The sequence below is a fragment of the Anastrepha obliqua genome, chromosome 6 (genome assembly GCF_027943255.1).
Source record: "Anastrepha obliqua isolate idAnaObli1 chromosome 6, idAnaObli1_1.0, whole genome shotgun sequence".
Classification (NCBI taxonomy): Eukaryota; Metazoa; Arthropoda; class Insecta; order Diptera; family Tephritidae; genus Anastrepha; species Anastrepha obliqua.
Genome location: NC_072897.1, coordinates 33,217,388 through 33,235,064, shown reverse-complemented (window position 1 = coordinate 33,235,064; position 17,677 = coordinate 33,217,388). Strand labels below are relative to the sequence as shown.

At 38.4% G+C, this 17,677-nt stretch overlaps 2 protein-coding genes across 2 annotated transcripts; one reads left to right on the top strand and one right to left on the bottom strand.

Annotated features, from left to right (window-relative positions):
• Positions 1 to 6,504: 6,504 nt before the first annotated feature.
• Positions 6,505 to 7,410, top strand: LOC129249956 (probable fatty acid-binding protein). The gene has a single exon (XM_054889620.1). It carries the CDS (start codon positions 6,505 to 6,507, stop codon positions 6,898 to 6,900), a length of 396 nt encoding a protein of 131 aa, XP_054745595.1. The 3' UTR covers positions 6,901 to 7,410.
• Positions 7,411 to 16,359: 8,949 nt separating this feature from the next.
• On the bottom strand, positions 16,360 to 17,472 carry LOC129250319 (jerky protein homolog-like). Its single transcript, XM_054889952.1, has 2 exons — positions 17,265 to 17,472; positions 16,360 to 17,195 (listed from the first exon to the last, which is right to left on the bottom strand). Exons 1-2 carry the CDS (start codon positions 17,470 to 17,472, stop codon positions 16,360 to 16,362), a joined length of 1,044 nt encoding a protein of 347 aa, XP_054745927.1.
• Between the last annotated feature and the right edge of the window lie 205 nt (positions 17,473 to 17,677).

The following is a 17,677-nucleotide window of genomic DNA, read 5'->3' as shown; positions in this document are numbered from 1 at the left end:
AATAATTTTTCTAATATAGAGCTAGAAAAACGCTTCTAGCTCCAATACCATCATTTATGTATTATACATATAGAGTATACGTTCATTTATGAATGTGTGTAATGAAAAACTCCATAAATTACTTTCAGAATTTATTAAAACTTATTCGCGTCGCGCGCATACATATCTACGTAGACATCACAAACCGTTTGTTCATAACGTAGGTGCAGAAATAAACGCTCTGCGAATTTATCCTCCCCACGTGACTCGCCATCAATTCTCAGTGCAAATTTTTTTTTTGCGTTGTTAAATTTTTTTTTTAATGTAATCGTAAACAAATTTGTAATAAATTTTATGTATCCACTTATCATTTCAAAAGTAACAAAATGGTAAAAAAATAAGCAGTCGAAGAAATAAACGCACCGCCTATTTTTCCTCGCCACATGTTAGACTCGATATCAATTCCCGGCGCCAACTTTTAAAAAAAATTTTTTTTTTTAATTAGTTTTTTTTTAATGTAATTGAAAAAAAATTTTGTGTAATAAATTTTACGTATTCGCTTATTATTCAAAAATACGAAAATAGTAAAAATTTAATTGGTTTAATGTCGAGGTGAGAAATGTGTTGTGTGTTGAGGTGAAAGATGTGTGGTGTTTCTAATTTTTGTGTGGGGAAAAGTCAGTGAGGTGTCTATAAACTCGGTGTGCTAAATTTCCTTACTACAAATCTTTCAAATCTCAATTGTACTAAAAGAAGCTCACAGTAACATTTGCACCTTCTCATTGCATTAACATTCTCTGCTTTAACTTTAGTATAAGACTTAAGGTAAAGCAAATATGTAGTAGTAAGAGCATTTTTCACTTTCCATCAGATATACCCCAATACTAACTTTTATGTTTAAAATTGTGTGTTTATTTATGCATAATAATTGTGTGTACATACAGTTGCGAACACGAAAGTAGCAGTACCAAACAGAAAATAATATTTTTCTTTTTTAAAACTGTTAATAAGTATATACAAATATTAAAGAAAAACTGCATTGACCAAGTTTGCAAACACAAAGGTTATATCGGGTTATTGACTTCACCATTTCCTCACATCGCTGATACGGGAACTTCAGCACGCATCTTTAACAATTTCCCAAAGTTGTTGATTGGCATCGTGTACAACTCTGTTCCCCAGAGATTTTGTATAGGTTGGAGGACTGCACTGGTCATTCGATAACCTTAATTTTACTTGCGCGGTCGACTCGCGTGCTTAGGATCATTATTCTGATTGTAGATTTTATTGGCATTATACAATATTCTGCATTATTTCCACATAAATATTGGTGTCCATTATGTCATACATTTTGTGTATGGGTCCTGAGCCTTAATATGAGAAACTTCCCCATGTAAATATTTTTTAGCCTCCAAGTTTAGTGGAGCACCTTACAATTCTGCGATCTTCTTGCAAGTAACGTACTTCTGTCTAAATCTGCACAAAATTTTATTAATACTTATTGTATAACCTTAAAAACTGAAAGCACTGCTATTTAACAATGCTGGACTTAAAAATGTAACGACGCCAATAAATAACCGTTATTTACGTACTTGGTATATTTATTCAGATAAACTCCACATATCTGAAATCCCTTAAAAATTATTGCATATATACAATATATGTATATATATATATCCTTTTTGGGTGTTTGGCCGAGCGAAGGCAGAACTAACAGCGCGGTTGTTAAGACCGATGATGTCAATATCATCGGCATACGCCAACAATTCTACGCTCTTATGAAATATTGTGCTTGAGCGATTAAGTTCTGCGGCTCGTACGATGCTCTCCAACATCAGGTTAAAGAAGTCACACGACAGCGAGTCACTCTGTCTGAAACCTCGGTTGGTATCAAACGGCTCGGAGAGGTAGTTCCAAATTCTGACGGCGCTGGTGGTGTTGAGCAATGTCATCTTGCAAAGCGTATTAGTATTGCGGGGATACCAAATTCAGACATCGCGGCATACAAGTAACTCCTTTCCGTACTGCCGAATGTAGCTTTGCAGTCGACGAAAAGATGGTGTGTGTCGATTCTCCTTTCATGGCTCTTTTCTAAGATTTGGCGTATTGTGAATATTTGGTCGATGGTAGACTTTCCAGGTCTAAAGTCACACTGATAAGGTCCAATCAGTTGGTTGACGGTGAGCTTCAGCCTTTCACACAATACGCTCGCTAGAACCTTATAGGCGGTATTTAAAAGACTAATTCTGCGGTAATTGGGACAGATTGCAGGATCGCCTTTCTTATTGATTGGGCAGAGCACACTTAAATTCCGATCGGCAGGCATGTTTTCATCCGAACATATTTTGCATAGGAGCTGATGCATGCACCTTACCAGCTCCTCGCCGCCATGTTTGAATAGCTCAGCCAGCAGTCCGTCGGCACCCGCGGCTTTGTTGTTCTTTAGCCGTGTTATCGCTATTCTCACCTCGTCATAATAGCGGAACGACAATTCCGTCGTCATTGATAGGGGTATCGGGATCTTCACATTCTCTGTGACGTGCGCAGCTGTTTCTGCGACAGCATGACACTCCTCGTCGTCGCAACTGTTTTTTCGGGCTCGCAAGAATCCAATTTCTTCTTCGGCTGCAGTACGTAGTGAACGAGAAATGTTGCTCCATTGTTCGTGCATGCCGGTTTGTTGGGCAGTACTCTCAGGCACAGTAGGAGTGAGAGTCGAGTGGCTGTCATTTGGGATTGCAGCTTTTCGATGTTGAACATTCTTTGCGTAGGTAGATGTACGTTTTTTGCTGCAGAGAGGTGTGTGCGCAGTTTGGCTGCAACAAGGTAGTGATCGGAGTCGATGTTGAGTCGTCGGATCGTACGTACATCTAATACACTAGAAGAGTGTCCTCCATCTATCACAACATGATCGATCTGGTTTCGTGTTTTTCGATCAGGATACAGCCAGGTGGCTTGGTGTATCTTCTTATGCTCGAATCTGGTGCTACAGACTACCATGCTTTGGGCCTCGGCGAAGTCGATCAGCCTCTGTCCGTTACCGGATGTAGGACCAAAAACTCCCTCCGTGCCCACCCTGGCGTTGAAGTCGCCAAGCACGATTTTTATGTCGTGGCGGGAGCAGTGCTCATAGGATCGTTCCTAGCGCTCATAAAAGAAATCTTTGGTCGCATCGTCCTTCTCTTCCGTCGGGGCGTGGGCGCAAATTAGCGATTTTTTGAAAAAACGGGCTTTGATGCGGATTGTTGCGAGATGCTCGTTCACCGGAGTGAACGACAGTACTTGGCGACGAAGTCTCTCTCCCACAACAAATCCGACACCGGATTTGCGCTCCTTTACATGGCAGCTGTAGTAGACGTCACAAGCTCCTACGCTTTTCTTGCCCTGTCCCGTCCATCGGATCTCTTGAATAGCAGTGATGTCAGCCTTTACTCTCACGAGGACATCAACCAGCCGGGCAGTGCACCTTCCCCATTAAGGGACCGGACATTCCAGGTGCATGCCCTCAAATCGTAATCCTTATTTCGTTTTCAGTGGTCCTCATCAGTATAGGGAGGTGTCATCCGAGGCTTTTTTAATCTTTTCGTTGGGGGGGATTTTTAAGTGGCGGGTCCCAAACCCAGCGCACAACTTGCTATCCTGGAATGCTTCGCCTTCTCACGTTAGCTCACTCCCGAACGGGTGTTCGGAAGCTATTCAGAGGATACGTGGGCTAATCCCGGACATTGTGAGCTGCTTAAGCCATATGCAGAAAAATCGTCCTGGCCACTCCCAAGTGAATGGCAATCAATAACTTTCCCCACTTGCTTGGACTTCTACATATGGGCCATCTAGTAGATTAAGTAAACTAAAATATTATTAGCATCAGTTTAGTACAGCGGCTGATTCAAAACCAACGAGGAAAATTTTGTGATTGCGCTATTCTGTAAACAATATATGTTATGAGAATTTCAATTCTAATTAAAATGTTGTGACGTCCCGTTTTCGTTTCGAATGTGTCGACGATTATCAAATAGTTCAGTCTAGGTGAGGTTAGGTATGATGGTAGGCGGTCTGTACGACCAACTCACTTAGACCTTATAGGTCCGCCGTGATACCACTATTTTGCACGGGAACCTCATTTACTCTCCTTGGGGGAACTATTTTGTGGCTTTTATGAAAGTGATCCTGTCCGAACGCCAGACAGCTCTGTAAGAGAATGAAAAAGTATTTACCTAGACAACGTGGTCTGATTTTAGCTAGGGCTGGACAATTGCAAAGGAAGTGCTCAACTGTTTCTTCCTCTTTCTCATCTCTACAATATTCATGGGAGAAATCTCCTAGTCTCGAAGGATGCCTGCCAAATAGCCAATGACCGGTTATACAAGCCACGACCTTCGAGATATCAACTCTTGAGAGGCTAAGCAATTCCCTTGTCTTTTTCTTGTTTATTTACGGCCATAGTAGTCTAGCTGTTACTCATGTATCTTCATCTCTCCATGACCCATTGGCATCTTAGATAATGTTGTTATTAATTATTAGCTTACTCGTGGTCAAAGGTATCCCATTGGTACTTTTATCACTGAACAGTTGAAGAACAGTACCATTCCTGGCTAGTTCCTCGGCTTTACAATTATTCTCAATATCTTTGTGCGCCGGAGCCTAGCCAACTTTATCGTCTTGAAGAGCCTGTCGAAGGTGAGTATAGGAAAAGAGTAGTATATTTCTTGTTTGTGACCATTCAAGTGTAAAGTAGAACCGTGACCAAACCACCGGTCTTTCCATAGCGCCATACGGCGGCCACGTGTTTCCCTACCAAATTTAGTGCAGGTAAATTGATTTGCACTTCCAGCGTTTTGTTTGGGGTTGTCCTTAAAGCGCCAGAGGTGCATAAAAAAGATGTTTTTGGACCTTAGTCTGTGCCATGTTAGAGCGCACAATATCCATGAGGGTGTTAGGATATTTGCCTTAAATGGCAATTGTCAGCAATAGACCTACAGACCTGTCTTCTTAAAGTAGTGCTACCTAATTTAGCCGTTTCCTTGCTCTTGACGAGTATAGCTTCTATCAGGGCAACAACGTATTTTTGAACTCCATTTATGTTGTTGAAGGCGCCTTCTATATTTACGAAAGCAACCAATGCAAACTCTTTGTCTAATAAAGTTTTTTCCACCAAACCGACGAGCGAGTGTGAGGCGATTTTTGTAGACTTCCCTTTGGTGTAGGCATGATGCGCTGAGGAGAGCCTATTTCAAGGCAAAACGTCCGGTATATATTCATCCATTATTCTCTCTAGGATTGTGAGAAGAAAAAACGTTAGACTAATGAGTCTGAAGTCTTTGGGTTAGTATGTGAGGACCTACCTGCCTTGGGTATGAAGAAGACTTTTGTTTTCCTCCAGGATAACGAAATGTAGCCCTTGTTAAGACAACTTCTAATGATAATTTTGATAAATGGTGAGATCATGTCCCGTGATTTGTAGCTGAATCGTTTTATTATCCCGACTTATATCTTGGGGAAGTGTGTGTCTAAGAGAAGACCAAATGATTCCTTACTTGACGTAGTCCATGTATTTCCTTGACTTTGTAGATAGCCTAGATTGCATGGCGTCTTTGAAATAATTTTTCTTAATCTGACCGCTGCTGAAGTTTCTTAAATTCCTTTGCAATAATTTTGCCAAGATTCACGCTGCGCAGTTCTGACTGTTTTTTTATAATTTTTCAATTCAGCCTTATAGGCTTGCCAATCCACTAACGAAGGTGCAAATCTCGGTGAAGCACCAAAATTAAGAAAAAGTGTTTTCTAGGAGAAGGAGCTCGGTCAAACACTCATATATATATATATATATCCACGAGTCTTGGATGAGTGCTATGTCAAGTCCACCGGCAGCCAAGCCGGAAAGGTGCCCGCACGCAAGTTTAAAGTGGTAGAGATTAGTTTGGATCCGCTTCATGTGAATCTGTCCATTTCATCTCCACCATTGACACATCGACGCCCTCCTCCAAGATCTTCCCACCCTAAGTGTCAGCGAGGAGATCCTCTTCGTTGAAAAGTGGCCCCCCACAGGTCAGTCTGTCCAAGTCGGTTGAGTATTGGATGCTGGCCAACCCTTCTTCAGTATCTCTGCGCAAGCCGGCTTGTCACTCTGCTCTCTTGACTCCAAAGCTGACTTGTCGATGCGATAGATTCGAATGGTTGCATCAACAAACTCAAACCTCACAACGTTGTTTTTCTGCGCCAGTGGGGCAAACGATTCTTCATTGAGGATGAGCGTCACCGGTCTCCTACCTTCTAATGGTTCTTCTATTCCTCCTATCTTCCAATTATGGGTTGGCAGGTCTCTATAGCAGGATTTGAAAATCTCCTCAATTTTACTTGCCTCTGCCATCCGGGCCGGAATCCAAACTCGAACTCGAGGTCGGTTTGGAATTTCATCTTTTGTAGAGTACCTCCACTTCACTTCCAAATATTCATAAATAATCATTCAAGCCCTTTACATGGCGATCCTGCGGACGAACCTAAACGCTAAATAAATCATTAGTAAAAATGGCTGTCTGGGAAGGAAAGAAATACAAATTAGAAAAGAGTGAAAACTTCGACGAATACATGAAGAAATTGGGTGTCGGCATGGTTCTACGCAAAATGGGTAACAGTATCAGCCCCACCGTTGAACTGAAGAAGGATGGTGATAATTACTCTTTCACCACTACCTCAACCTTCAAGACAACTACGGTCAACTTCAAGCTGGGCGAGGAATTCGATGAAAAGACACTTGATGGTCGCGAAGTGAAGAGCGTCTTCACTCTGGATGGCAACAAATTGGTGCAAGAACAGAAGGGTGACAAACCATCGACCATTATTCGTGAATTCACTAACTCCGAGCTAGTGACTACTCTCACCCTCAACGACGTGAAGTCCGTCAGAGTCTACAAGGCTGTATAAATGCGCAGTGCGCTACATGCGAAGTTCAAAACAACAGTAACAAAAAGCTAAAGTAATTAAAAAAAAAAATGCCACTTTTTGCAATAAAGTAATGATTGAAAAAATAACTATCATACAGCATACATTGTACTTTATATAACTACATATACATATATTATATATATTTTGGATTGTGAATATCCCAATTTTGTTTATGACTGATTATTTGCTGATTAATGCATAAAATAATGTAATTAAAAGTATGAAGTTGTTATTAGGTAACAATTAACTATTTTTATGTGATTAGGCGGCTAATTAAAGTGAAATAATTCTCAATATTATTAACGACGCGCACCAAATTGTTCACACATGCTATGATAAATATTGTTGAATAGAAATTTTTCGCTAATGCATTTAAATATATTAACATTTAATTTACAATTTTTATCATTGACAAATATTTAAGCACAAAACCGGCATAAGAACAAATGTGACTTTTTGCATTCAGTTAAATAAACATAAAATTGAATATTCGTGCACCTTAATGAAATTAAAAAAAAATGTAGATTAGACTTAGATTAGGATTAGACTTGATTTGTCAGACTATGATTTCGAAATAGTCTACAAGCAAGGCAAAATGAACACAAATGCCGACGCATTATCACGAATAAAGATAGACTGAGACATACTAAAAAAAATGATACCAACGAATTGTGATGACAATAATAAAATGTTTGTAATAACAAGGGGAATGTCTGCCAAAAATAACACCAGGGTAGACAAGGAGAACTACAACTCTCATTCGAAGTCAGGCCAACTTCACATTTGGGAATGTACGTCCATAGCTGATATAAGAAATATAAAAAGATTAAAATTCCTATACGAAGAAAGAATGAAAGGATCCGAAATACAGATAAATAAAAAAGGGGATATAATAGTCCGATATAGTGAGGAGCCTCTGAAATACGTTTCAATCATGGCGAAACTATCATCAATAGCGACTAAAAGAAATATAGAAAAGCTAGCGCTAGCAAAAGATTATTTATTAAGAGAAATGAATATTGAAAATTTTTAGAATGCATTCAACAAGGTACAAAGTGAAAGATTAGAACAAAATTTAAGACCCCTAAAAATAATTTTATATAAAGACCCAAAACAAATTAATGACGAGGAAATTATAAAAAATTTAATCTTTGAGTATCACAATTCAGCACTAGGAAGACATCTGGGTATAAGAAAAACTATCTTAAAATTAAAACAAAAATATATATGGAAGAACATGAGAAAAATGATAAAAAGATATATAAACAGTTGTAAAGAATGTACTCGAAACAAACAGACAAAGTACATAAAAGAAAAAATGACAATAACGGACACACCTAGTACAAGCTTTGAAAATTTAAGCATAGATACAGTAGGACCATTGATTATATCAAATGGTTTCCGATATATTTTAACGGTACAATGCGAACTGACAAAATAATATACGTAATCTTATTTCCAATGAAAACTAAAGAAGCAATTTCTATCGCAAAGACACTAGTAGAACAGGTAATACTAAAATACGGACTTTTTAAAACATTAAAATCTGATCGAGGTACAGAGTTTGCAAATGAATTAATGAAAAATATATGCGAAATACTAAATATAAAGCAGACCTTTTCAGCACCCTATCACCATCAGACAATAACAGTTGAAAGGAATCACAGAGTCCTAAATGAATTTCTGTTACACTTCGTAGAAAATCACGAATGGGACCAATGGCTACCTTACTTTGCATTTGCTTTTAATACCACACCGAACATAGAGACGGAATTTTCACCGTACGAGTTAATATACGGAAAACTTCCACGTTTACCAACTGACACAATCGAGGACAATCAACCAGTATATAACTTAAACAATTACGCAAATGAGATGAAACTTAGACTAAAAGAGTCACTTCTCAGGGCACAAGAACTGATAAAACTAACAAAACAAAAGAGAAAAGAACTATATGACAAGAACAGTAACACATCAGAACTAAAAGTAGGTGACTGAGTATTTGTAAAACTAGAAACTAGAAGAAAACAGCAAAGTCCATATCATGGCCCTTATCTCATAGTAGAGCGTAAAGGAGTCAATTCTGTATTACAAATTAACAATAAGCTTAAGGAATATCATAATAATACCCTTAAGAAATACAAAATCACCTAAAATATTATCATATTAAATAAATTTAAGAAAAATGTACTATAAAACATAGAATTAAAAATAAATTTAGATATACTAAGAAACTTTTAAAGTCATAAAATTATTTTTATTGAAAACCACTGTACTTTAATTTAAACAAATTTTTTTAGCACAGTAATTTTCAATCTTAACCATAGGAGTGTAGAGTACCTCCACTTCACTTCCAAAAATTCTTAACACTCAAACTCAAATTATGTAAACCATGTCAATTCAATTTACTCTACTTTAATGACATAATTCTTTTCAATTTCAATGACATAAACTCTTTGCCTTTTTTTGAAACCCGAAACATAAGTAAACACATGGCACACACCAAATACACTTTTTGTCACATGATACCCCACTCCAAAGCAAAGCCATAGCTCACTGTGAAGTAAGCTAACCCTGAACAAAATTTAAGTCAACCTAAGCAGAATTTCATTTGTATAGTATTTTTAAGTGTTTACAACTTTGTTATTGATTTTTACTTGTAACAATGTTTGATTGTAATTATGTATATTTTATTGATGACAAGGCAAAAAGAAAGTATAAAAATAATGCCATTCTATCAGAAGGCAGCTCAGTCAGCTCAGTCTCTACCTGATAGTTGGAAGGCAGTTATTTGCCCTAACTAAAAAAAAAATCTTTTATTTTCAAAGAAATCTTTAGTCGGCAGGTTTGCCCTAAAGCTCTTCCATAAAATAATAGCACCTTTACTTTGACGATCCTGTTTCACATACATGACGATTCAGCATCACTTCACATGACGATCATTCAAGCACTTTACACTTTACTGGCTTCGGCCAAACCTTTCCTACCTTACCTATGGCCAACCTGTAGAGCGTGGCTAACATCGCAGGCGATGATTTTAGCTCTACTCTGATACCTGCGTCATGACAAAGGAGAGGAGGTCCGGGGTGTTCCTCTAGGACCTGGAGGTACACTTCGGTGGTAGCCTCCTCAAACCACCTCCATTTTTCCTTAGGAACGGCTCCTTCCTGTTCTCCCTTGTCGATGATGGCCAGTACCTCACCGCTGCCTTTACAACATCAGTAATGGGCGGATGTTTATGGCCACCTACCTTTTGTTTTTTGGCGACCCTTTCTATTGTTTGCTCTGCAGACCGTTGTCTGTTACGGGTAGCACCCGCCAGTTTTCCCACGTCGGATATTACTCCCTTTGCCCGTTCTAGCGATTTAGCCTGGTCTTCGGTTACCCGGTCTATTCCTATCCCTCCCAGTCTAAATAAGACCCCATTGGCCGCCTTTTTCTCGTAGTAATTTGCTTGGAGGGACGGACATGTTTAGATGGTCTCCCCCATCCTACGCTTGTAATCTGCCTTGAGGTACTAGGCCCTTCTATGGTAGTCTGCCGGTTAAACCTAGAAGCAGGTGCCGACCACCGTCCTCTATTAGAGGTTGAGGTGAGATGGGGATTGTTTGCGCTAAGCAGAGTTGACCCCGCAACTCCTGCTATCGACCGATTGAAGGCCGGTTTAGCCAAACGTCCTCGCCCCTCGCTACATCCTAAAGTACTCGCGCTGGGACCAGCCCTTTCCCTTAAGCCCCCTCTTATTTCTAATAACGGCGGTCTGACCACTGCATTGCTCGCCGCTGTGGCAGTAGCCGGAATCACCTTTGTCGGTTTTTTGGGAAGACCGACCTCCTTGTAAGAAAAATTTTTCTTTTGTTCCGTATCCGTTTTTGGTCCCACGAGTGTAGGACAAGGGAGGTCCGCCTGTGAAGAGGTCCGTTCGCATAGGTAAGGCTAGATAGAATCGGAGGTCGCCAGGTATCCGGAGCACTCCGTTCGCGACTGGGCTGTTTTTGATCTGGGTCCCCAGCCAGGCTGAACCTCGACACGGGTCGTATAACACCTTGTTCTAACCCAGAGTAGAGCTTGGTCGTCCTTCAAAAAGCAGCCCGCACCAAAAGACCACACTAACCTCCACTGATAAGGCCTGATTAGTGATTTAAATAAGCCCCAGCACCACGACAAGGTGCTTGTCTTCGCGGAGGATAGTTCAGTCTATAAACAAATTAAAAATTCGAGTGTACACTTCTGTTAGGTGTTTAACAGAGCTCCTCCACCTATATGTGGTGTAAGTCTTGATGTTGTTCGACATATGGAAGAACCTAAAGTTTTAAGCCAACTCCGAACAGCAAATGATTTTGTATGAGGAGCTTTTTCAGTTCAATCTATACTTAGTGGCAAACGAACTTTTAACATTGAAGTTTAAAAATTCAACTTCGGCTTAACTCTTGTAGAAACGTATCCTAGTGACCGTTAAGAAGCCGGTAAGGCTATATCCAACTTCTTACCTAAAACCAGTGGTGTACCTAAGGGTTTTATTCTTGGCCCTCTTTTGCTTGTCCTTGTATTACATATTGTTGATTTTATTAGTGAGATTATATGTATAATATATAATGTTGTCCATGTATATGCCGATTATGTTCCATTATATGTTAGTGCTCCCCTTAACTGCATAATTATTTGCAGCAGTAATTTGAACTCCAACTTGAGACTTACATATAAGCAGGTGGGCTTCTGACAACGGATTAATCATTAATCCTGATGAACCTCAATGTATCGCAATATATAAGACATACCTCAAGTTTGACGACTATGCGGAGGTCAGACTAAATAACACTGTGAAAATATATGCACACTGTTATAGGAATTACATTAAATACAACTTTGGCATGGAGTAACCACATTTTTATTGCCATAGACAAAGTAATTGGTATGCTCCAAAATTTATGAACTACTCAACACTTTACACCAGTCAATATTCGACTACTACTAGCCAAAATATTATATATGTGTGCGTTACTGTATGGTAGTGAGTTATATACTCATTGTGATAGTGTGTGCCGTAGTAAACTTAATTTTTTGTATAATAATATCGCGAGATACGTTTACTGTAAAATACGTTATGACCACACTTCTGTTTTTGCGAAACAAATTGCATCGGTATTTTTTGACAATTTTAAGTTGACTAAGTTTACATGTTTAGTGTTACTTCAAAAGATCATTACAACTCAGGAACCCAGAAAAATCGACTTATGTTTTCAAAATCTTGCCTTTCGCAAACTTAATTTTAATTTTAATTTCATAGTTAAACTTTGTAATCTCGAATTACAGTCTGGGTCAGAAAAAAAGAACCGGTTTGTTTCTTGTAACTTCAAGATATATTTCGTTCTACTTTTTGCTGCATAATAGTCCCACTCAAGGGCTACGACGCCAATGCTAACTCAAGCGCCCCTTGAAGCGAGTGACGACAAAAAAGCAGGATAAAGTGATCGTCCAACTCTTTAAGCGGGACCCTTCTTTATCACTACGCCAAGCACAGTCAGTTCTTGCTAAAAAGGGAATATATGCCAGTATTAATACCATCGAGCGACAGTTAAGTTGCCGCGTTTCGTTTCTCCAGCGGTCCGCCATGGACTTATGGTTTCTACCTTCTTCCATCCCTTCGTTATTTAGTGCCCACAACTTTTTCCTCCCAAAGGTTAGGGAATCTATCGGTATTGAACCGCTTATTAGTTACTTCAACAATTGACCTTGATACTGTGCGGTAGGCACACACAACTCTCAGAGCTGTCGTTCGTTGTACCGATGCTAGGAGCTTACAACGGTGATTTGCCTTTAGCGCATTTGCCCACTGTTAAGCTCCGTATAAGAAATCGGGGAGCGTGGTAGCCATTATTATTTCCCGTTTCCTCTGGGTTGGTCCTTCTATGTTTGCCATCAGCCTACTGAGTAGGGATGTCATATTGGACGGCTTTCTCTGCTGCGTGTTTTATTTAGATCCAGAAAGTTAGTCTTGGGTCCAGTCTTATTCCTAGGTACTTTAGAAACATTTTCGCGGTTAGGGTATTTCAGCAGTTTCAGTTTACTATCTTCTAACGGGATGTGCTTCGTTTTTAGAAGTATTGGCTCTCTTTTCTTTGTGGATACTTTAAGGCTGGACTCACGTTTGTGTCCGTATGACGACTTCGAACTACATTACTACACTGAATATATCGCACTTGTTACGTTAAAGCGTAACAACTCAAAATTTCCAAAATTTAGTTTTTTGCAAGAAAACAATGTACAGTGGTCATCTCTACCCACTGTAGAAATCGATCAGTGGTTTGTCTAGTCTTTGTTTTCAGAATGACTTCTTTTATCTCAACTAAAGAGTTACATTTTTAGTTGTCTCCAAGTGTTTGAACAAATTTGTGTCACATAAAGTGTAACATTTTGAATTGTGCCCGTTTACAACCAAACGGTTTGTTTAAGTTGGTTTAAGTTACAGTTTAAGTTAAGAGACAACTCAAAATAATACATACTACTAAGTGTATAACAAAATTTCAGGAAAAGAGTAACAACTCAAAAACTACTAAACAAATAAGAATGAAACAACCATTATATTGTTTTTAATGATATTTTCGTGCAATTACATATTTTTTTCCTTGTAATATATTATTAATATTGTATTTACGGAAACAGTTTTTCGTCTCTACTGAAAATGTTCAGATTTTGAGTTGTTACGCTTTAACGTAACAAGTGCGATATCGTCATAACTAATGTTCCACATATCGGGACCGAGAATTTATCATTGTGCCGCTCCAGATGTGTCGTCTGTACAACGAGAACTCTCTGGGGCTTGACAGACGAGTTTGCGGTTTTGCAAGTAATTCCTCATTATGCGCTATAGGTATGCCGAAATTTTGCACCTTGGCTTGCAGACAGCTAATATTTCTTTCCATTTTCTTGCTTATTAGCACGAGCTGCTGCTTTTTCCATATTTCTGGGAAAATTCCATGACTTAGGTGTTTTAGATGTCTAGTAACACTTTCGCGTAACATTTTTTGCGATCTCCTTGCAGATTTCTGTGGGTATTACATCCAGTCCTGGTGTTATATTATTTTTGAGTTTGCTCGCAGCTGACTGGAGCTCCCCACTGGTGAATGGTGGAAACTCTTTTGTTACGTTTATTTGATATTTAATGCCATATCTGACTTCGTGACTTAAAAAGTGTTATTTTACGATGTAATACATCGCGCTCAAGCTTAGTTTCAGAGTAGGTATCCTAGCTCCAGTTTCTTTACCACGATCTTATACGGGGTCCCTGTTTAAATCTTCCCGGAGTTTTCTCGTTTTTCCTTCTTTCTTCTTGCATCAGCGGGCTTTTCCCTCAGTGGTTTGCCCGGTTCGCCTGGCTTGAGTGTATTTCCGTCTGAGGCAAAGACACCCACGGTTCAATTCGGTTATTTGCTCCATACACCAACAAACAGTCTTTTCCCTCTCTCATATGTCCTGCGTCCCCAGTGGCTTGCCCCGTTCGTCTGGCTTGAGTGTATTTCCGTCTGAGACAAAGACACCCACGGTTCAATTCGGTTATTTGCTCCAAACACCAATAAATAGAGCTGTTATGATTTTTTTTAGTCAGAGACGGCATCTCTTTATTAAGCTTGTTTAATGCGAAGCATTTCTGCTCTCAACATCTCTGCGGCTCATTAAGGGTTGTGTCTCCGTGGAAATGAGCTTTGATACATTCCACTAACGGAAACCATTTTTCCCTATATTCGCATCGTGCTTTTAGTAAGTTCACTTCACGCTTTGACTCTTATATACCGTGCATCTTCCCGATCCTGATTAATGATCAGTCGAGCTTCAGAGCACAAACAGCATTTTGGGGGTTTTGTGCATTTGAGCATGTGGCCGGGTTCGCCGCATCTAATGCAGAGACCCTAGCCCCTTCTGTCGGGCCTTTTACAATTCCATGTTTGGTGCTCTGGGCCGAAGCACTTGAAGCAACGCTTGATACTTAGTTGGGGTTGCATTCTGCAATTCACCAAGCCGATTTTTATGCGTGACTTATTGAGGAGAAAGTCAGCTTGCTCCTGTGTTAAGGTCACGTAAACGCAAACCTGTTCTCTGTTGTTTGGTGCTGACAAATTGACACCTGATACATTGGAATAACTTACAAACCATTGATGGTTGTAAATGGGTACATATATTATATGCAATACTAGCATTTCCCAATGGGCTTCGCACCACCATACATAAAATTTGTTTTTTATATCGCAAGAAATTTTTCATACTAAGTTTTCTTTATAGAACTCGTAAAATGTTTAAACAGTTGAATTAGTTGATTTTTTTCATTCAACATGCTTTCTAAAGATGTCACAATAGCCTTTTCTGTACTTTTTTAAAATTTGATTGTGGTGGGTCAGGTAAGGTGAAAGAACCTATAAAAACTTGTAATTAAACTTTGATTCTTTAATTTCCATTTCAATTTTTTACGCTAAATAAATTATGCTAAAATAAATAAAGTTAAAAATGTTTTTCCAGTTCCTTGAATGCTCCAGTTTTTTTTATATTTTCGTCCAAAATTAATATTAACATAATACACTTACAACCACAAGAGTACAACAGAAACGCTCATAAGCGGCTGTGTATTTGTTGTTGTTTTTCCCATACAGGCATTTCGTATGAGAGGAAGCCATTACTCACATAAAATGTCATAACTCAGAAACGGCTGCACCAATTTCAATCAAACTTCACACAAACCACCTCCTCAAAGATGGAAAAGAACTCTAAAATTTTTGTGTCAATCGGTTCGTCGGTTCTTGAGTTATAAGATTACCAAGGAAATGTAACTTCTTTTTATATATATAGATTTCTCTCATTAACACTTTTGAAAATAGGTGTAATAGATGTTACGTTCTAATCACCAATAAAATCGTCAGATTAATTGATTTATTGAATATTAATAAAAGTGGGTATGCAAAAGTAGAATAATTCATTAAAAGGCTAGAAGTTAACAACTCATTTGATACGTTATTATCGAGATAAACTAGGCTATGGTAGAATGAGCAACTCATACAATAACTGGAACGAGACCAATGCCTTACAGTGTGCAATAGGAAAAATATTGATCACCAATTTGCTTCATTTGAATATATTAAGATAAGAATTTTCAGTGAAGTAACTAAGCAAATTGAAATTAATTGGATTGTTAGATAATAAACAATTGAATTACAGTTGTACCTCGATTAACCGGGTTGCTCGGGACCGGGCTCAGCACGGATAATCGAAAACACGGTTGAAAGAGGTTTTTTGAAATATTCAAAAATTTTATTATTTTTATTTATTTTTAAAAAGAACATGTAAATTTGCATCTATTAACATACTTATGAATACAGATACATATCTTATTACTGTTTTTATAATATACTTTCATATAATATACATACATATAGGTACATAAATGCATATTTATATTAATTTAAAATATTCGTTTAAAGTAGTTTGTCTTTTAGAATTCATTTGTTCCTTAAGTAAATGACTTTGTATGCGATACACTTGTATTTTGTCTGGTTCTGAAATACCTGTACCAGTATAGTTTTCTAAGAACTTTAACAAAACACTACTAGCCTCTATTGCTTGAGCTAATGTGGGGGTTTCTACCGTATTACCTCCATCTGATTCCTCTGAATTTGACTCAAGCTCATATTCTTCTGTTTGATTGACCATGTTAACGATTTCATCATCAGATACAATAGCAAACGGTGCGACATCAATATCGCACTCCATCCACTTTGAGATAGCATCAGCTGTAAAACCAGGTGGTATTAATACATCTGATTGTATCTCAATACTAAAAGTTGAATCATTTTCATCATCTTGAGATAGTAAGTTATTCCAAACTTTATTTAAAACACGTGGGGTTACAGAATCCCACGAAGTCGCTGCTGTCCATAAAGCTGACTTAATGTTCAAAGATTTAACAAATTCGTGTCGACTATTAGAATCCACAAGTTTTTGCACGATAAATTTACGGTACTGGCATTTGAAACTCCGAATGGCTCCTTGATCCATAGGCTGAATCAAAGATGTACAATTCGGTGGTAGATATTTTACTGTAACATTATCAGATATCATTGCATTTACATCCGGGTGTGCTGGACAGTTGTCTAATAGCAAAAGAACTTTGCAATTCTTTTCGAGACCAATGCGTTGTAAATGTTCTCTTACCTCTGGTACAAAATTGTTGTTAAACCACTCCAGAAATAGCTCTTGTGTTACCCAAGCTCTCTTATTAGACTTATAAACTACAGGAATGTATTTAACATTTTTTAAACATCTTGGATTAGCACTTTTTCCTATTATCATCAATTTACACTTGTGAGTCCCAGCTGCATTTGCACAAAGTAAAGCTGTGATTCTTTCCTTGGACTCTTTGTACCCCTCAATAGAATATTCATCACCACTCGCCAATGAATTTTGGGGCAAACACTTCCAAAATAGACCGGTTTCGTCTGCATTATAAATTTGTTCAGTTGTAAGTTGTTCATTTTTAATGTATTCGTTTAAGTCTTCCACAAACATCGTTGCAGACACATAATCAGCACACTCCTTTTCTCCTGTGGATTTCAGCCTACGAATTCCATGCCGATTTTTGAATTTTTCCAGCCAACCACTTACACTCGGAATTTATGTTTAATTTACCATGAAAATATTTTGCCTTCTCAGTAATCATTTCGCCTAGAAATTGCAGGAAATTTTCAGTTTATGTGGATGTCTGGATTTGAGT

What these genes read in the sequence shown, in the direction of transcription:
- LOC129249956 (XM_054889620.1), top strand. Translation starts at nt 6,505, where the DNA reads ATGGCTGTCTGGGAAGGAAAGAAATACAAATTAGAAAAGAGTGAAAAC.
- LOC129250319 (XM_054889952.1), bottom strand. Translation starts at nt 17,472, where the DNA reads ATGTTTGTGGAAGACTTAAACGAATACATTAAAAATGAACAACTTACA. An exon ending in TGCAGCTGGGACTCACAAGT is followed by an intron (nt 17,196 to 17,264) that starts GTAAATTGATGA and finishes ACATTCCTGTAG; the next exon opens with TTTATAAGTCTAATAAGAGA.